Genomic DNA, 18,887 nt, shown 5'->3' with positions numbered 1-18,887 from the left:
CCATTTTCAGATGCTAAGAGTTTAACTAATCGAGGTACCTCATTTTAATGGAACCTTGCAGTGTTTGTCTTTTGTGACTGGTTTGTTTCACTTAGTATAATATCTTGAAGGTTCTTCCCTGTTGTAATTTGTGACAGAATTTTTGGGGGGAGAGGGGTTACAGGGGATTAAACCCAGGACCTTGCACATGCTAGGCAAGCACTATATCCCCAGCCTTTACAATTTTTACTTTATTTTGAGGCAGGGTCTCACTGAGGTGCCCAGACTGGCCCCCAGCTTGTGATCCTCATGCCTCAGCCTCCCTGATAACTTTGGTTATAGGTGTGTGCCACCATACCTAGAACATTAGCTTGTGCTTCTTGGCTATTTGTGTATCTTCTTTGGAGAAATGTCCATTTAATTCCTTTGCCCCTTTTTAAATAGGATCTTTTGGTATTTTGTTGTTGATGAGTTAATAGAAGTTTTTTATTTGGAGTATTAACCCCCTAGATTAAATATAGATTTTTGTCTGTATATGTGCATTTTTCTGGAGAGAGAGTTGAAGTGACCCATCGGATTCTGTCAGGATTTTAAGGGGTTTGCCTATAGAAATGGTTAGCCTTGAGGACAGTGTCACCTAAAGTTTAGCCTGTTGGCAGTGAAGCCAGGACTGTCTTTTCTGTTCCACCCCTTGCCTCAGACCTAGTCATAGGAGATCTGTATGATGTGGTACCTTGTCTTTGCAACCAGGGGGCCTGGCCTGTTTGGTCGTGTGGGAAGTGGATACCCCACTCTGCTTGTCTCCTGTTCAGCTGTTTGCGGCCTCTCAAACCCTTCTGACTCTTCTTCCAGTTTTTATGCCTTGTCAGTGTCCCTCACTGGCCCCCACCCCTTTTCTGGCCCTTCTTTTTTGATGGCCAGCCTTCCCTGCTTTGGCTCCCTGTCCCCACTGGCTTCCTTCATGACCTTGCCTTCCCTGCCTAGACTGGGCTTTCCTCATGGATTTCTGCAATAGTTTCCTCTTTGGTGCTTCCTCTCATCCTATACCCATCTCAGTCCCCTGTCTCAGACTCTCTTCTTACGCCACGGGCTGTTCTTCACCCTGCACCCCTAATTCCAGTTTCTCTGGGTCTGCTTTCTGGCCTGCTCCCCATGCTGAAGGTTTCTTGCACAGCTTTCTCCAGCCTTGTTCACCTTGAGGTTCCTTCTGCCTTTCTTGTTCTGCAGAAATCAGCCTCTGCTGCTTCAGGTAGCCCTTGAACATAACTTTTCCATGTTTCCTTGAATTTTGGTGAGTTATGTCTTTGTCTGCCCAGGTATCTCCGGGGGAGCAGCTGTCTCCTAGATTCTTGTGCCCCTGGGTACCTTGCTCAGGCTGCAAGTGTTCCCTAAGTATTTGGTGAACAGTTGATGGTGTTCTTGCCTTTAGTGTTCTCTTTGAATTCAAATATCCATGTCACATCTGGGGATGTGACTTAATAGTAGAGCACTCGCCTAACCTATGTAAGGCCCTAGCCTGGTTCATCTTCAGCACACTTATTGGTAGAGTGTATCCAAGCTTATTTGAAGTTTAATAAAAACCGACCATGTGGTTCATCTACATTCCAGACACTAATCAGTGCTGGGAGGCCAGGCAAGAACAGAAAGGAGAGTAGTTCTGAACTGGCCCCTCTCCTTAGGGAGCATACCATCAGGTACATAGTACTCAACCTTTGTGGACTTAAAATTTATGAGGACTCCAAAGAGCTCGTTTTCATGTGAGGTATTTACTTACTAATATTTGCTGTTTTTAAAATTAAACTGATTCATATATGAATATACCACCAGTGAAACTCCACATCATGTGTAGGAATAGGATCCTAATTAGAATAAGTTATACTCTGTATATGTACAATATGTCAAAATACACTCTGCTGTCATGTTGTATATCTAAAAAGAACAACAACAAAAAGAACATGAAAAAAAAAATCACTGTATGTTTGGGAGCTACCGGGGAACTAGTCTAAGAGGTGGTAGGCATGGACCTTAAAGTCTTCACTACATATGCATCTGTCATAGATGGGTGACATTTTCCACTTATTGAATAGAAACTTTTGAGAAGTCACACAATTATATGAAGGAACTTGTTTCTCAGATTAAGAATAAAGATAAATCTCTTGTTACATAAAAAAAATTAAAACAAAAATTTTAAATATTTTAAGTTCATTTAAAAAATAAAAACCTATTATATGTTAACCAAAATCACATTTTTATGAGGACCGATTACATTTTTCCATAACTAAAATAACTAGAGAAAGAATGACATTGTTTTTATAAATCTCCTAAGTCTGGTTCATTAGAAGGGACCTGGATTTTCACGTTTGCTTGTATATTTTGTCTGTTGGGATACGTTGTTTTAGAAGGAGGATAAGGAAAATTCAACCTTACACAAATAAGTAGTTGGATAAGGGAAGAGTATATTAAAAGCCCTTCATAATCATGGATACTCTGATACTCCATTAGAACAGGTGGCAGTTTCTTAAAGGTTAGTTGCAATGCAGAGTCTGAAACTGTATCAAGGACTTTTCATACTGTTACATTACGAGTCATTAGTCTTGCCCTTTGACTAGCTCATCTGTTCATGCAGGATGTTGTAACATTATTCATTGGTCACTTGTAAAGTATTGGTTCACTGAGGCAGATTTCCAAAATACTGGCGCATGCCATTATATTATCTATCTATAGATATATAGATATGTAACATTTGGTAATACCACCACCAGTCTCAACAGAAAAGCCTTTCAGTATTAAGACGCCTTCCAGTTCATGGTGGCTCATGTAAGTTTTCCAAATTTCTCATTTTCCTTCAAATACTTGAATTTTGTTATTTGCACCAAATGCTGCCTTTTTTTTTTTCCCATCCTCCTCCCCTGGGAACAACAGATTTTCACTTATTTTGTCTTCAAGAGAATATATCAATATCCAGTGGTTTATTCAGTCTTTATTTCAAGTAAAAAGTGATGTTCTGTGCAGAAGATGGTCAGCTGAGCTCACAAGTTAAGCCACGAATGTGTTTCCTTGAGTAACAGTCCCTCAGTGTGCAGAAGTGCTGTGTGTGTACTTCCTGTGCAAGAGGTATATGCTCAAGGGTTGAGGTTTTTATAAAATTAATAATCACAGAAATTCCTGAGTGGAGCTGGTGATCTTCTCACTGTGCATGTGACCCTGAGTAGTCAGCATTGCCAGAATAGCTGGGCCTGGCCTGCTGACGGAGGAGCCAGTGGTTTCACCCACCTGTGCTTTTGCACTATTAGTGCAAAAACCAACACAGTACAGAGGGAAATACATTTCTTACTTTTGTTCTAAAGACAATTTTGACCTAACAACCTTCCCTGTGAAGGTCTCGGGGACCTCCAGACTCTGGACTGTGCTCTGATACCTGCTGATGAGGTAAACCTCAGCCCTCAGGGCATCTGTACTAGGCTCACACCCCACCTCCTTCAGGTCTTTTCCAAATGGAAGACCGACACATTTAAAATCAGTCTCCCTTTTATCCTTACTCCGGTCTTTCCTGGTATCTCTTGTTCCATCTAACATACTCTATCATTCATTTTGCGTGCCTCCCTCACCTGAGAGCTCAGGATGGCAGACATATTGATCTATCTATTTCATTGCTGTATTCCTGGCTCTTACAGAGTATCTGGCGGTAGTGTGAATGAATAAATGAATGTGCCTAGGCTAGCTTTCTGGAGTCTCCTGGCAGGCACAGGAGAGTAGCTTAGTGCCCTTGACTTGGTCCTCAGGAGGGTGTGTCTTCCCTTCCTCCTGACTTGTGTGTCTCCCGGCTCCTCAGCCAGTGCTGCCCCACACTGCTGTGTGCCTCGTGTGTGGCGAGGCGGGGAAGGAGGACACAGTGGAAGAGGAAGAGGGAAAGTTTAACCTCATGCTCATGGAGTGCTCCATCTGCAATGAGATCATCCATCCTGGATGCCTTAAGGTGAGTGGCCCTGGGGGGCACTGGGCATGCGTCTCCTCACCCCACTCTGGGGTGTCTGGTGGTGATGACATGGTGGGGTGGGGTTAGATTTCCTTCCTGGAGAGCACTGGTGAGGTGGTGGGATACAGGTAGCATGCTGAATTCCTAAAGGACCCTGAATCTGGGCGATTCTGTGTCAAGTGATAGGCCCAGGGCAGAAAGAGTCAGGAGCAAAATCCTAGGGGAAGAACCCCTCACCACAACACCTTCTAGTATCTCAGACCCACAGAGGGATCCCAGCATTTTGGCAGACAGAAAACATGGGCTACCTGTTCGCCCCTTGGCTAGGGGCAGACCTGAGGTGGCTATTCACTGGAGTCCTGGCTCCTGGCTTCTGGGAGAACCATGCCTGGGCCAGGGAGGGTGAATCCTGAATGACAGATGGTTGCCTTCTTGTGCCTCTGCATCAAGAACCGGTTCCCTTGGTGGTTCCAGGGCAGGGCTGCCTTCTGGGTGACCTCTGTACCTTCCTGACTCAGGCAGTAGGTTTTGCTTTGGAAAGAAAGAGCCCACAGAGGCTGTGGCCTCTGTCCCAAGAGAATGCAGTGTCAGAACCTGTGTATCTGTGTGAGTCTGCCCAGGACAGTCCTTCAGCTCTGCATCAGTCTCCCATCACTCTCACTCTCACACACACAGTCCTCTCTACAGGGGTGCTGTGATTTCTGGGGCTTCAGAAGTTAGCCCTTCCTGTTAATCACCTGCTCATTTCGCTTTTGCCCCAGCTCGTACACATGATGCAACTTGCATTAAGCCCTGGGTGCCAGACCCTGAGCTGTTGATTAACCTACCCTCATTGAATTCTCTCAAACCCCAGTGAGATGAGCACGCTAACTCCATCTCATGGTCAAGGGGACTGGGCCACAGATGAGGTGCTTGGCTCAGGATGGCTGAGCTGTTCAGAGGGAGAAGGGTGAGCATTTGAACCCAGAACTGCCCATCTCGGCCAGCTCTATACAGCTGTATTTTCTTTTGGCTATAAATGGGATGGACATGGCTTTTGGGAGGGGTGGAAGACACACAGACCCGGTGCCTCGAGGCCCTATCTCGGCACCCTTCCCTGCCTGCTGAGTCCTGGCCTGTCCTTCCAGATTAAGGAGTCAGAGGGTGTGGTCAACGACGAGCTTCCAAACTGCTGGGAGTGTCCGAAGTGTAACCATGCCGGCAAGACCGGGAAAGTGAGTGCGGGCACCAAGTCCCAATCTTCGGGAGAGGGGCGGGCCGGCCGGGCCTTGTCAGGACCAACCTGTCCCTGGGTGGTCAGGCAGGTGGGGTGCGGCAGCCTGGGGAGGAGGAAGAGCAAGTCCAAAGATATACAGTGGGGTTGTTTCTTCTTTCTTTTTGGCCTACAAGCAAAAGCGTGGCCCTGGCTTTAAGTATGCCTCCAACCTGCCTGGCTCCCTGCTCAAGGAGCAGAAGATGAACCGGGACAACAAGGAAGGGCAAGAGCCTGTCAAGCGGAGGAGTGAGTGTGAAGAGGCTCCCCGGCGTAGGTCAGAGGAGCACCCCAAGAAGGTGCCCCCGGATGGCATCCTGCGCCGAAAATCTGACGACGTACACCTGAGGAGGAAGCGGAAATACGAGAAGCCCCAAGAGCTGAGTGGACGCAAACGAGTACGAATGGGCAGGCCCTGGGCAGTGGAGGGGTGACCTGACTAGTCCTGGGTGCAGGGCGGAGGGTGGGGGTAGGGATGGGCAGAGGGTAGGACTCAGGGTCCGGGTCCTGGCCTCTTGTTGCCCTGAGCAGGTCACCCAAGTCCTGAGAACCCATCCCAAAAGGGAGAGAAAAACCAGCAAGTCACTCCTCTTCCCACCCCCTTTAGGCCTCGACGCTTCAAACGTCCCCCGGTTCCTCCTCTCACCTCTCGCCGAGGCCCCCTCTAGGCAGCAGCCTCAGCCCTTGGTGGAGATCCAGTCTCACTTACTTCCAGCAGCAGGTGCTCCCATGCCCCACCCTCCCAGGGCCCTGGAGACTTGCTTGTCCCGGGCTGCCCCCCCCCCTGCCCCCCTGCCAAGGTCTGTGGGAGTTCTCTTTGAGGAGAGCCTTGGTTGGTTGGGATCGAAGCGAAGCCGGGGCTGCCCAGGAAGCCCTGAAGTCCCAGGAACCTCAGAGGATCCTAATGGCCCTGCTCCACCCACTGGCCTTGCCTTCACTGGCCACAAGGTGGCGCCTGGAACATCTCCTGGCTCCAGTCCACTGTCTTGGCTGTGGGATATTCATAGGCCTGCTCCTGCATCCGAGGCTAATATGATGGGTGACTGCATTCTCTGGGTCTGTCCCTGGTGGGATGTCAGCTGGGTGGGAATGGTTGGCCAAACTACTTCCAGCTTCCTCCTTGAAAGCAGCAGGCAAGGCCCGCTGAAAGTCAGATGGGAAGGAGGAAATGGCATTTGTGGGAAAGGCATCCCTCTAGCCCCTGCTCTAGTTTGGCTTGTGGTGGGGTTGGATATAAAGGAGATTGTATTCCTCTAGCCCAAGAGCAAACTCTGCTTCCTTTCTTCCCTGCAACAGCTAAAACCTGGCAAAGAAGATAAGCTTTTCAGGAAAAAGGTACCATCTTCCCCTTCCTCCCTGTGCCCTGGGCCACTCCCAGCTGTCAGAGCTGTAGGCATCATCTGGGTGGTCCATGAGTCCTGCAGCAGAGGGTTGGGAGGTCTGTGGTGGGCAACTTCCTGAACTCTGGGCTGACCACTGGCCCTTGGCCCCTCTCTTCTGCAGCGGAGGTCCTGGAAAAACTCAGAGGACCGGATGGCACTGGCCAACAAGCCCCTCCGGCGCTTCAAGCAGGAACCAGAGGATGATCTGCCTGAAGCGCCCCCTAAGACCAGGGAGAGTGACCACTCACGCTCCAGCTCACCCACTGCTGGGCCTAGCAATGAGGGGGCTGAGGGCCCAGAGGAGAAGAAAAAGGTGAAGATGCGCCGGAAACGGCGACTTCCCAACAAGGAGCTCAGCAAGGAGCTGAGCAAGGAGCTCAACCATGAGATCCAGAAGACAGAGAGCAGCCTGGCCCATGAGAACCACCAGCCTATCAAGTCAGAACCGGAGAGTGAGAACGAGGAGCCCAAGCGGCCCCTGGGCCTCTGTGAGCGCCCCCACCGCTTCAGCAAGGGGCTCAATGGTACCCCACGGGAGCTACGGCACCCGCTAGGTCCCAGCCTGCGCAGTCCACCCCGCGTCATCTCCCGGCCCCCGCCCTCCGTGTCCCCGCCCAAGTGCATCCAGATGGAGCGCCACGTGATCCGGCCACCCCCTATCAGCCCCCCGCCCGACTCGCTGCCCCTGGACGATGGGGCAGCCCATGTCATGCACAGGGAGGTGTGGATGGCCGTCTTCAGCTACCTCAGCCACCAAGACCTGTGTGTCTGCATGAGGGTCTGCCGGACCTGGAACCGCTGGTGAGGGTCTGCCCTGTGTCGGGGACTCTAGGTTAAGGCTTGGCTCAGCGCAGAATGGCCCACGTGGGTGTGTGTCCCTAGTTCAGTCACTTATGGTGCTCTCCCCTTCTGAGCCTAGAGCCTAATTGTTACCCACCACAGATTCCCTCTCAGCCTGTCCTTTCCTGATTGAACTCCCTGGAGCTCAGTAAGGACCAAGTGGAGTCCTTGCCTCTAGAGTTAGCCTAGGTTAAGAGTGGGTGTGCCGGTACTAGCTTTAATCCCAGCTTGATATTTATCCACTTTCTAGGCTTGGCCAAGTTCTTATCCTCATGTATGAACAGGCATGGTGCCTGCTTCACAGGGTGGTTTGGAGAACATAGTAAGGCCTACAGGAAGTATCTGATGCAGAGAGGATGCCAGCTCCTTCCTCTGGGGGTCTGTGGCCATCAGAGCAGAGGTATCCAGATGTGGACAGGATGAGTGCTAAACAGAAAGTGCAGAGGACTGAGATTCCATTGAGTTTGGTGGCCATGCTGGGGCTCCCCAAATGAGCCCCTGCCTCTGATGATGTCCTTCCTGCTGGGCCCCCAGGTGCTGCGATAAGCGGTTGTGGACCCGCATAGACCTGAACCACTGCAAGTCTATCACACCCTTGATGCTGAGTGGCATCATCCGGCGACAGCCCGTCTCCCTTGACCTCAGCTGGACCAATATCTCCAAGAAGCAGCTGAGCTGGCTCATCAACCGGTTGCCTGGTGAGCTCTGGACGAGGGACCCAAGTGTGAAGTAGTGGGTGCTGGGGTGTATTACCTGGCCCATGACTCCTTCCCCATCCCTCCAGGGCTCCGAGACTTGGTGCTGTCAGGCTGCTCGTGGATCGCAGTCTCAGCCCTCTGTAGCTCCAGTTGTCCATTGCTCCGGACTCTGGATGTTCAGTGGGTAGAAGGACTAAAGGATGCCCAGATGCGGGATCTTCTGTCTCCACCCACAGATAATAGGCCAGGTGAGTTCCAGGCTGGGACTGCACAGGAGGGCATATGGATGGGGTGACTCGTGCTATTGGATCCTGTGAATGTGTCCTAAAGTCTACTGAAGTCTCAGCCCTTCTCTGAGGACACAGGGAAGAGTCCCTGCTGCTGTGTTCTAAGTCCACTTTGGGCTCAAAGGGAATCCAGGAGGAGGCAGAGGCTCCTTTGCACATGCCAAGACTCGCATGTGGCTCAGCACACTGGCTGCTTTCATGTTAACTTGCCTTTTTGCTGGTTTGACCTTGTGGAGCCTTGGGTCAGGTCGTTGGGGGTGGGCTTGCAGAAGAGCCCACTCCTGTCCACTGTCTGGGTTAGTGACCCTTATAGTTTACATGGTGTACAGGGTATTGGAGGCAGGAATACTGGGCCATTGCTGTTCCAGTTGGCTGATTGTTGCTGAGTGTAAGGTGGACTCAGGTTTCTAGATCTGCTTTTTCTAGGAAATCTAGAAATCTAACACTTGATGTGGACTCATCTGATTTTTAAATGTTAGAATTCTGGTTTTAGGAGGAAGCACTTTGTGGCTAAATGAAATGTGTTTCATCTGGCTATAGGCCTTTTAAAGTGTCATGTCAGCATGACCTGATCTGGTCAGGCTGATGGGTTGCCCCTCTCCTTTCTGTCCCACCAGGTCAGATGGACAATCGGAGCAAGCTCCGGAACATTGTGGAACTGCGCCTGGCAGGGCTGGACATCACAGATGCCTCCCTGCGGCTCATCATCCGCCACATGCCCCTGCTCTCCAAGCTCCACCTTAGCTACTGTAACCACGTCACCGACCAGTCCATCAACTTGCTCACCGCTGTCGGCACCACCACCCGAGACTCTCTAACCGAGATCAACCTGTCAGGTGAGATTCCCCTTCCCCCCAGGTCTGTGGAACAGTGGAGTTTCATATTTATTGAAAACGTTGTGCCCACTGTTCTCAGTGTTAGGTGCTAGGATATCCCAGGGAATGAGACAGCCTAGTCTAGAGGGGAAATGTACAAAAAAATAGTATTGATAGCAGTGAGAGCACATGGCAGTGGCTTCTGACCCAAAGACAGGCAGGCAGCTGAGTTGATGCCTGCCAACCAGGGCGTGGGGACAGTGATAGGCCATGGCAAGGGTCACAGTGGCAGGGCTTCTACCTGCAGACCAGTGGCCAGGCGGAAACAGTGAAATAGTCCCTGCCTTTGTTGTTGTCGCTTGCATGTACCCCTCATGACCCTGCTATCAAGGGCCTGTTGTTGGAGAGAAGAAAATCCACAGTTAGTTCCATTGTTGTTCCTTGTCTGTCACACACCACAGAATCCTTACTCCTTCACTTACTAATGGGGTGTGAGTTGCTTCTGAAGGACCGGGCAGAGGCGACACTGCCTGTCCTTAGCCCAGCTAACTCAGTGTTGGTTTGATGGCTTAGGATGGTCTGGATTGGGATGTCACATTTGGATGAGATTTTTTAAAAAAAGAAGAGGAGGAAGAAGAAGAACTTGAGTCTTTATTTTTTCTCCCATCAAAATAGTATTAAAGCATACCCTCACTTCATTTAAGTTCCATTTTGACGCAACTCCATTTGGTATTTTGCTCCATCAGGGTTCACATGTTCCTTAACTGTCACCTATCTTTATATCCCCTGTTCATGCCAGATGAACACCTCCCCACCATGCATGCTGCGCACCAGGCCTGCCTTCTGGGTGAGATCACTGTACCAAGGTCCCTTGGAGGTCATCCCTCCTCGTGAAGCTTTGGTGACAGGGATTGTCCCATTCCTAGAGGCAAAGAAGAGAGCTGTGCTGAAGTGAGGATTCTCCTTAATGACACCAGCTCAAAGTTCTATTCATTGACTTGAACTGGTGATGAACCTGCCTCTTGGAACCTGTCTTGTTCTAAGTGATTGATATGATAGTGACTCTTCACTGTGTTCTAGTTGAGTTATTGTGGATGTGCTGCAGAGATCTTGGTCTAAATCCCCTCCCCTAAGAGTGTAGCTCATGAAGAGGGGTGGGGGTGTCCATCATCTTGGGCATTTTATTTTTCCACCACTGAGGTCTTCTTCTTGTCTCAGTACACACAGATGGGTCTGCATTGCTGTTAGTAGCTGTGAAGCATATTAAGGTATATCTCTGGAGTCTCTCCTGGTGTCCCCCCACCCCCTTCTATCAGTAACTAGTTGATTATAAAATAAGTCTCTGCCACAAAATAGATGGCAGTTGACATGTTCATAATCCATAAATGTGGTTGGAGGATCTGGTCTCATGATAAATGACACTGCAATTCTCGCTGCTGTCACTCAGGCCATATTTCATCCTAGAAGTATTTTTTTTAATGCTCAAGGCAGTTCCTTGCCTTCTCCACCCCCTCATCCTCCCTCTGAGGCGATTCCTTAGCTCAAGTTCTCTATCCCAGTTTTTACCACCATATTTCCCGAATAAACCTCTGCTGCCATTTCCATTTAGACATTATGTCTTCATTAACTCGATATTATAGAACATGAAGATTTACTGCTGCTGTATCCTCTTGGTAGCCACTCCCCCTTTTTTTCTTTTCTTTCTCATTTTTGGTTAAGTTGCTGTATACTTACTATGAGTATATTCAGTTTTGCAACCATCATCACTATCCATTTTCAGAACTTCCTCATCACTCCACTCAAAAGGCTGTACCCGTTAGGCAGTCCCCGTAACAACCCTATTTCACTGCTGTAGACACCCCAAAGAAGTAGAATCATACAGTACTTCTGTGGCCTACTGGTTTATTTCACTTGGTATAATGCCTTCAGGGTTCATTCATGGTGGTGCATAGGATAGGATTTCTTTCCTTTCTAAGGCCAAAAAGTATTCTTTTACATGTCATTCATACATATAGCATATTTTGTTCATATGTGTGAGCCTGTCCTTTGAATTGCTTTTAAATTTAAAGAAGTGGAATTGCTAGATTATGTGGTTTTTTTTTTTTTTTTTTTTTTTTTTTTTTTTTTGAGAAACTGCTGATCCCTTTTCTATGATAACTGTACCACTTTACATTTCCACAGTAGCACACCAAGGTTTCAGATTCTCCACATCTTTGTCAACACTTCCTTCATTTTTTAGTAATAACCACCCTACTGGGTGTGAAGTGGTATCTCACTATGGTTTTGACTTTCATTTTTCCCTGATGATATTTAGACATTGAACATCATTTTACATGCTCATAAGCCCATTTATGTGTCTTTCTTGGCAAAAAGTCTTCAAGTCATATGTTCACTTTTTAATCAGGTAATCTAGTTTTTTTATGTATTCTGGATATTAACCTCTTATCAGATAAAATAACTTGCAAATATTTATTCCCTTTTTTTGGGTGGGGGGTAGGTACTGGGGATTGAACTCAGGGGACTCCACCACTGAGCCACATCCCCAGCCCTGTTTTGTATTTTATTTAGAGATAGGGTCTCACTGAGTTGCTTAGCGCCTTGCCATTGCTGAGGCTGGCTTTGAACTCGCAATCCTCCTGCCTCAGACTCCTGAGCAGGCATGTACCACCATGCCCGGCAATAGTGTCCTTTACATAGAATAGTTTTAAATTTTGATGAAATCCAATTCCCCTACACACACACACACCCACTTTGTCATATAGAAGAAATTGTTACCAAATCTTATGAAGATTTTCTGTTTTCTTCTAAGAGTTTTACATCTTTATAAGGTTTTATGTTTAGGTCATTTTGAGTTAAATTTTTGTGTGTGGTGTGTGGTAGGGAGTCCAGCTTCATGCATTTGTATGTGGATATTCAGTTTTCTCAGTATTGTTTGCTGAAAAGACTTGTCCCTTCCTTCATTGAATGTTGTCGACACCCTGGTCAAAATCATTTGACTATACAGTTAAGTTTATTTCTGAGTTCTCAATTATAGTTCCTTGGTGTCCTTATGCCAGTACCAAGTGTTTTGATTGCTTTAGCTTTGCAGTTAAGTTTCATAATCAGGAAGTATGAGCCTCCTAAATTAGCTTTTTCAAGAGTTTGGGGCAATTTGGAGTCCATTGCATTGCACATCAATTTTAGAATGGATTTTTCTATTTCTGCAAAAAACACATTGGGGATTTTACAGCAATTTCATTTCATTTGTAGATCTCTTTGGGTAGCATTGATATCTTCACAGTATTAAGTCTTCTAATCCATGAATATGAACAGTCCATGAGTATGGAGTGCATTATTTTTTTAATTTCATCACTGTTCTATGGTTTTCATTGTACAAATCTTTCACTTCCTTGTTTAAATTTACTTCTAAGTTTTTCTTCTTCTTGATGCTATTATAAATGTTTTCTTCATTTCCTTTCATAATCGTTCATTGGTATCATTCTGTGTGGTTTTTGTATCCTGCAGCTCTGTTGAACTTTTATTAGAAAAGAACAGGGTCCCTCCTTCACACCTCTTGGGTGGAATCTTTAGGGTCTTCTTTGTATAAGTCCATGTCATCTGCAAACAGATCATTTTTATTCACTTCTGTAAGTACATCTTTTCACACTTGCTGCTTTGTCTAGGATTTTGCTGTCATGTAGGAGTGCATCTGTTACGGACTCTACTGCTGGAGGTTCCTAAGTCTTACTCATCTTCCTTTCGTTGGAATTATACTTTTCACTGTTAAAAAGGCTGAGGAAAAAACCATCTTCCTTTAGCCTACTGCGGCCTATCCATAGGGTTCCCCGCACCACCAGTCTATGCTTTGAACACGTTCAAACACAGAGAAACGAAAATGGTATAATAAACAGTCACATTTCTTCCAGCTAGACACAGCAGTTGTGGATACTGTGTCACGTTTGCTTTATTTCTCCATTCGTTTTTTTCTGTTTAGTTGTTTGAAGGGTTAGAAACATCACTTCACCCCTTCATCCCCAAACATCTCTAAATACTTCTGTGTACACTTGCTAAGAATAAGGACATTTAACTATAGTACCACCACACCTCAGAAGACTAAAAGTCACAAAATGTACCCCTTCTATTCCTCAGTAAAACTGAAGACAGGAAAACTGACATAAAGAGATGCTTCAAGATGTCACCTGTCACTTTTTTCTAAAGGCGTCCTTCACTCTTCTAATGAGTCCCCACAGGCCCCCAAGATGACTGGCCCTGTTTATAATCTGACTGCAAAGGTCAAATGACGAAAAGCATGACTGGGAGAGGGATCGTAACTGTTGATGAAATATGCTTATGTCCATATTTTTGTTGTTTTTCACTATTCATCCACAATGAACAGGCCTCTTCCTGTTATCAGTCAGTTGTCCGTAGATAAGGAACTTGGGGATGAGCCTGGTGATAGAGCTTTTGCTAGCATGCATGACACCTGGGTTCTATCTCCAGCCCTTAAAAAAATCATTCTCAAAAGAGGGCTTACGGCTGGGGTTACGGCTCCGTGGCAGAGCGCTTGCCTGATGCAGGTGAGCCACTGTGTATGTTCCTCAGCACCACATAAAGATAAAAGTACCATGTCACTCTACAACTATCAAAAAAACAAACACTACTTTTGACATTGACCTTACAGTCCCCCTAGTCTTTCCATGGTTTTCTTAGAAGAATGTGCGCATTTAGAATTTGTTTACTTCACGGTGTTTAACTTGTTCTGTTTTTATTTTTCCTATGAACTGTAGTTAGGCTTGCTTAAATTCAATTTGGATATTTTTGACAAGAAAACATCGCAGGTGATAGCTGTGTACTGCGTTCTTTAGGGTGAGTTCCCAGCCATAGAACATGACACAGGAGGATGGCCCCACCCCTGCAGGCGGTCCCTTCTCCTGGCTGCCATTCCTGACACTTTCAGGCACCTTGTTTTGGCCCGTCCCTCTCTTCCGCCTGAGAATCTTCCAGCCTCATCCACCTTCCTCCAGAAGGGCCTTCCCAGGGCTGTCCAGTTGCACCCCCAGAATGTGTGTCCTTCCCTGCCAGGCCCTGCTCTGCTGTACTCCCAGCCCCAGTCCCACTGCCGTCACCATTCTTCCCATGAAATGGTCCCCCCAGTCCCTAGCTAGAGGCCTGCTGGACAAGTCCCACAGCTGTCAGGTGGTTGAGAGGGCTTCAGCTGTGTCTTGGCACTTACCTTTCTGTGGTCCTGTCGGCTCCTGCAGACAGCCTTGGCCCCTCCTTGGAGGATCACTGAAGTCCCTGAAGCTGGCGCCCAAAAAAGCTGGATAGAAAGGACTCTCCTGTGGGGAGGCCCTGGTTCCTTTTGTACATTAGACTTCACTGCAGCCTGGTTTCTCAGACCTTCCACGGACAGGTGCGCCCTACCTGCTGACAGCATTCCCCACTAGAGCCCCTGGCTGCCTGGTTACGCATCGAGTTTGCTCATGTTGTTCATGTTAGGTGAACACTGTAAACAACTCTTACTAGGATAATTGGATCTTAGAAAAAAAGACCCATCCAATATGGGGCCTCATGTCAAAATGAGTAGTGAAAACTGGAGCAAAAATGAAGTATATTTTATTACTGGCAAAATCCCTTATTTACACTTAATCAAGTATTGACTTGAGGGCATGATTTTTCTGAAGGAATAACATGCTAGCATATATAACACCCTTCATTTGACACTTGTACAAGATTATAAAGTGGGTCAGCCATCTTGAGGGAAGTGTCTGATGGATTAGTTAGAAGATTAAGGGATGCCCTAGAGAATGTGAGAGGCAGCTTTTGGCCAGGGTCCTTCACTGTCAGTGTCTCTGCAGGTGGTGCAGGCAGCTTCCCAGCTCCCCCTGTTATATGTTCATGAATTCCTACTGCCTTTTTGAGACAAGAGTTCTCTTCACATGATCTGAACCGTGTATCCAAGAATTGGTGGGCATCTGTGTGAAGGTGCCCTGCCATGGGCTCCTCTGCCAAGGCTGATGGTGTAGAGGTTGGTCAGCCCCTGGGGTACTTGACTTGTGTGGTGCTTCTTCCCCACCCATCTCTGCTGCACAGGCCTCCCATGTATTGTCACTTTGCCATTGTTTTTATTCACACTCAATAGAAAAATGAAAGTGCTGGTATTAGCAATAAGCAAAACCCCAGTCTATCTCAGCATCTCAGGGATCATTTGCCCTGTGTCCTCTTTATAGGACAGCTGATGTGTGTAAAAGATACCATGTTGGCCCTGCGTTCTGTTTATGGTTCCCAACCTATTTTAATGCACCTGTGTCAATTGTTGCAATATTTGTGGAATTGAAAGCTTGAGACTCAGTGGGTTGATGCTGTTTGGAGGAAGGTAGGAATCACTGTCTCCTCCATTTGATTTGCCCCCAGAAGAAATCATTCCTCTTGCTGGAGGGTGAATCTCAATTAGGTGTTGATTGGCATTTAAGCCAGCTAACTGTAGATTTGGTTCTAAAGGAAAATAGCAGGAGGAAAGAAAAGTGTAAATTGATGAACACATGCATTTGAAGGGTGTGCCTAATGTGAAGGGGTTACACATTCTCTTTTGGTCTCTGGACAGAATCATGCCATCCCCTTCCAGCATATTGGGCATACATATTGGTCTTTTGCACATGTAGACATTCAGAATTGGAGGGGGGGGGACAGCACAGGGGCTGTGCATCAGGAAGCAGAGGAGCAGAGGATCCTAAGATGACCTTACGGAATGTTCTCTCTGATCCAGCCGTGTCCCCCTGAGCATTTATCTGAAGGGAACAGGCAGATGAGTGTACAATAATGCATATAGGAAGGTACTCATAACACTATATTAGATGGAAAAAGCTTCTTGACATGCCTAAGACAGGTTAGACAAGAGATTTATTTGAATGTACATGAAGAGGCAGTGGTTTTTACTGTGGTCTAAGTGGTTTTTACTTGATGTAGTCCGATTTTTTTTTTTTTTTTTTGGTGGTGCTGGGGGTTGAACCTAGGGTCCTTGAGCATGCTAGGCAAGTGCTCTACCACTGAGCTACATCCCCAGCCCAGTCTGAATGAAACTTTTATAACTGGTGGATAAAACCATGCCCATTTGGAGAGAGCTTTTGATGAAATAATATTTTCCTTTAGGGCATCAGAGACTGCAGAGCAAGAGAGCTATGGCTGGGTCTGGGAGCCTTTGGACACTGCACCTCTTTCCCCCCACTTTTTTTTTTTTTTAATATTTAGTTGTAGATGGACACAATACCTTGATTTATTTTTATGTGGTGCTGAGGATCAAACAGGGCCTCACATGTGCTAGGCAACTGCTCTACCACTGAGCTACAATCCCAGCTTTTTTTTTTTTTTAACATGATTTTGTCTTCCCTGCAGACTGCAATAAGGTCACTGATCAGTGCCTGTCCTTCTTCAAACGCTGTGGAAATATCTGTCATATTGACCTGAGGTACTGCAAGCAAGTCACCAAGGAAGGCTGTGAGCAGTTCATAGCTGAAATGTCTGTGAGTGTCCAGTTTGGGCAAGTGGAAGAAAAACTCCTGCAAAAACTGAGTTAGTCCGAGGACAAGTATGTAAATATGGGTAGGTGGGGGTGGGCACAGCCGGGAAGGGGAAAGACTTCACAAAAAAACGAGGGCTTTTATTTCTCATGGAACTTGGAACAATAGATCACAGAATGATTCCAGTTTGCAAGTCTTGCCAAGGGAGAAGCCGTTCAACCACCCATTTTGGGGATGCGTGAGCCAGACTCTTTCCTCTGGACTTCCTGCATTGTAACTGCACTGCTTTCTGGACCACGTCTAAGCGGCCTTTATAAGAAGACATTCCCGTCAGAGGAAGATGGGCTTTGGAGGAATTTTCTTAGAAGCATGAGCTTTAGGGGTTCTCCCTGCCCCCGACCCCTGTGGTGTTTTGTTTTGGACACCTTGTTCCTTGAAATGCCGAGGTTTTTGGTGTCAACATAAAGTGGACCACACACCACATCTGCTGACGTCTTGACACATTTTGTTTGGTTGGTTTTGTTACATCTTACATTATGCAGAACTATTTTTGTACAAATTGTTTAAAAGTTATTTATGCAAGGTTTGAATGCATACCAGTGTTTTTATTGTTTTGAGATTGCCAACTTTCCTGGTTTCCTTCAGGTAGGAGAGAACTTAACCTCTACTTCATCAACACAAAGAACTCATCTACAGATGTGCCCAGATCTGACAGAGTGGGCCAAGACCTTCCACTTAAAAGCATGTTTAGCTGGAAGTCGAGCCTGCTTGGTGTCAAGAAGCTGCACAAGCATGGTGTGGACAGACATAACTACAGTCGAAGTCAGACACTTTGCCAAGTTTCCTCTGTAGAGAATTCACCTTTTCCTCGAAATTTTTACAATTCAGACTTCAGCCTTTGCACTCAGGAGGGTTTTGCTCCAGCATGAGCTCTTGTACTCCACACAGACCTAATTTATACCGTGAGCCAAGAAGTAGAATAAACACGCCCACACAGCCTCCTTTCCTTTTTTCCCTCTCCTTTGAAGTGAGTTGAGTTCTCATTTAGGTTCGTAACCTGGCTGTTTTCTAGTTGTAATGTTCTGCATTCATAAGTGCCATTGTCGTGTGGTGGTGATTCCTAGACCTTCCCTGATGCGATTTTACCTTTGTTGAATTTGTATAAACAGTTGTACAAAAAAAAAATCACTCTTGGTGTTCGGGGGTTTTTGTTTGAGGAGAGGACTAGAAGTTTTAATTGGAAAATCCCAGGGTCAGTAGAGTCTCAATACTATTATATGTTGTTTTGAGACCAAATAAATAATTTCTCATTAGTCTGAAAAATGTAGCAACCTCATAGTACATGATTTTTTCTTCTTCAGCTGTTTCTGGCCTGTAAAAGTCACAGGAAGGAACTATGCTACAATAATGGCCAAATGTAGAAATCAGGGAACAGAGTTTCTCTAAGGGTCGGGGTGGCTCTCCTGTGTGGAGGCCTCCTGTCATACCTGTGCCAGACAACTTCCATGGCGGCATGGCATCACCTGTCCCTAGAAGTTTCCCAGATTTGGGTGTCATCTCCTCAGTCTCCCACTGAAGACAACTCAAGGAGAGGTTCCCCTCCTGCAGAGTGGCTGGAAGACACTTGGTTATCTGGTGACCTACCCAGGTGACAGGCAGAAAAACTAGTGAGGAATAATTTTTTTTTTTTTTTTTTGGTACCAAGGATTGAATCCAGAGGTGCTTAACCACTAAGCCACGTCCCCAGCCTTTTTTTTTTTTTTTTTTTTTTTCAGACCAAGTCTCACTAAGTTACTGAGTCTGGCCTCAAATTTGTCATCTTCCTACCTCAGCCTCCAGGTCACTGAGATTATAGGTGTATTCCACCACACCTGGCTTCTTAGTGAGAAATAATTTTAGATCACAGAATTTTTTTTTAAACAGGGTCTTGTAACCTCATAATCACATACAGAAATGACTGCTGTGGCAAATCTGAAGATGAGGAAGATAACCAGCTTCTTTTCTCAGTAATCAACAACAACATAAAACCTTGGCCCGTGAGACAAGCCCCTCCTACATATAGTCCAGATTTTTGCAGTACTGGGGATGGACTCAGGGCAGTTTATCACTGAGCTATGTCCCCAGCCCTTTTTGAGACAGGGTGGGCCTTGAATTTGTGATCC

At 46.6% G+C, this 18,887-nt stretch overlaps 1 protein-coding gene and 1 long non-coding RNA gene across 13 annotated transcripts in view; one reads left to right on the top strand and one right to left on the bottom strand.

The window, feature by feature from the left end:
* The window catches only part of KDM2B (lysine demethylase 2B), a 115,779-nt gene extending 97,747 nt beyond the window's left edge, over positions 1-18,032 (top strand). For 8 of the 12 annotated variants that reach the window (XM_079149504.1, XM_079149509.1, XM_079149511.1 and 5 more), the window contains 10 exons: positions 3,812-3,955; positions 5,083-5,170; positions 5,337-5,605; positions 5,815-5,928; positions 6,504-6,542; positions 6,711-7,390; positions 7,964-8,127; positions 8,214-8,375; positions 9,032-9,250; positions 16,601-18,032. In XM_079149504.1, the coding sequence (XP_079005630.1) occupies positions 3,812-3,955; positions 5,083-5,170; positions 5,337-5,605; positions 5,815-5,928; positions 6,504-6,542; positions 6,711-7,390; positions 7,964-8,127; positions 8,214-8,375; positions 9,032-9,250; positions 16,601-16,782 (2,061 nt within the window). In that variant the 3' untranslated portion in view covers positions 16,783-18,032. The remainder of the gene's footprint in view (positions 1-3,811; positions 3,956-5,082; positions 5,171-5,336; positions 5,606-5,814; positions 5,929-6,503; positions 6,543-6,710; positions 7,391-7,963; positions 8,128-8,213; positions 8,376-9,031; positions 9,251-16,600) is intronic. The other 4 variants (XM_079149508.1, XM_079149510.1, XM_079149512.1 and 1 more) reach the window with 1 other exon arrangement.
* Positions 13,568-18,777, bottom strand: LOC306667208. The gene is made up of 2 exons (XR_013765475.1): positions 18,213-18,777; positions 13,568-15,703 (listed from the first exon to the last, which is right to left on the bottom strand). It is a non-coding gene; the product is annotated as an uncharacterized lncRNA (long non-coding RNA).
* Positions 18,778-18,887: the final 110 nt, after the last annotated feature.

Source organism: Sciurus vulgaris (assembly GCF_902686455.1).
Source record: "Sciurus vulgaris genome assembly, chromosome: 8".
Classification (NCBI taxonomy): Eukaryota; Metazoa; Chordata; class Mammalia; order Rodentia; family Sciuridae; genus Sciurus; species Sciurus vulgaris.
This window is presented reverse-complemented; position numbering and strand designations above follow the sequence as displayed.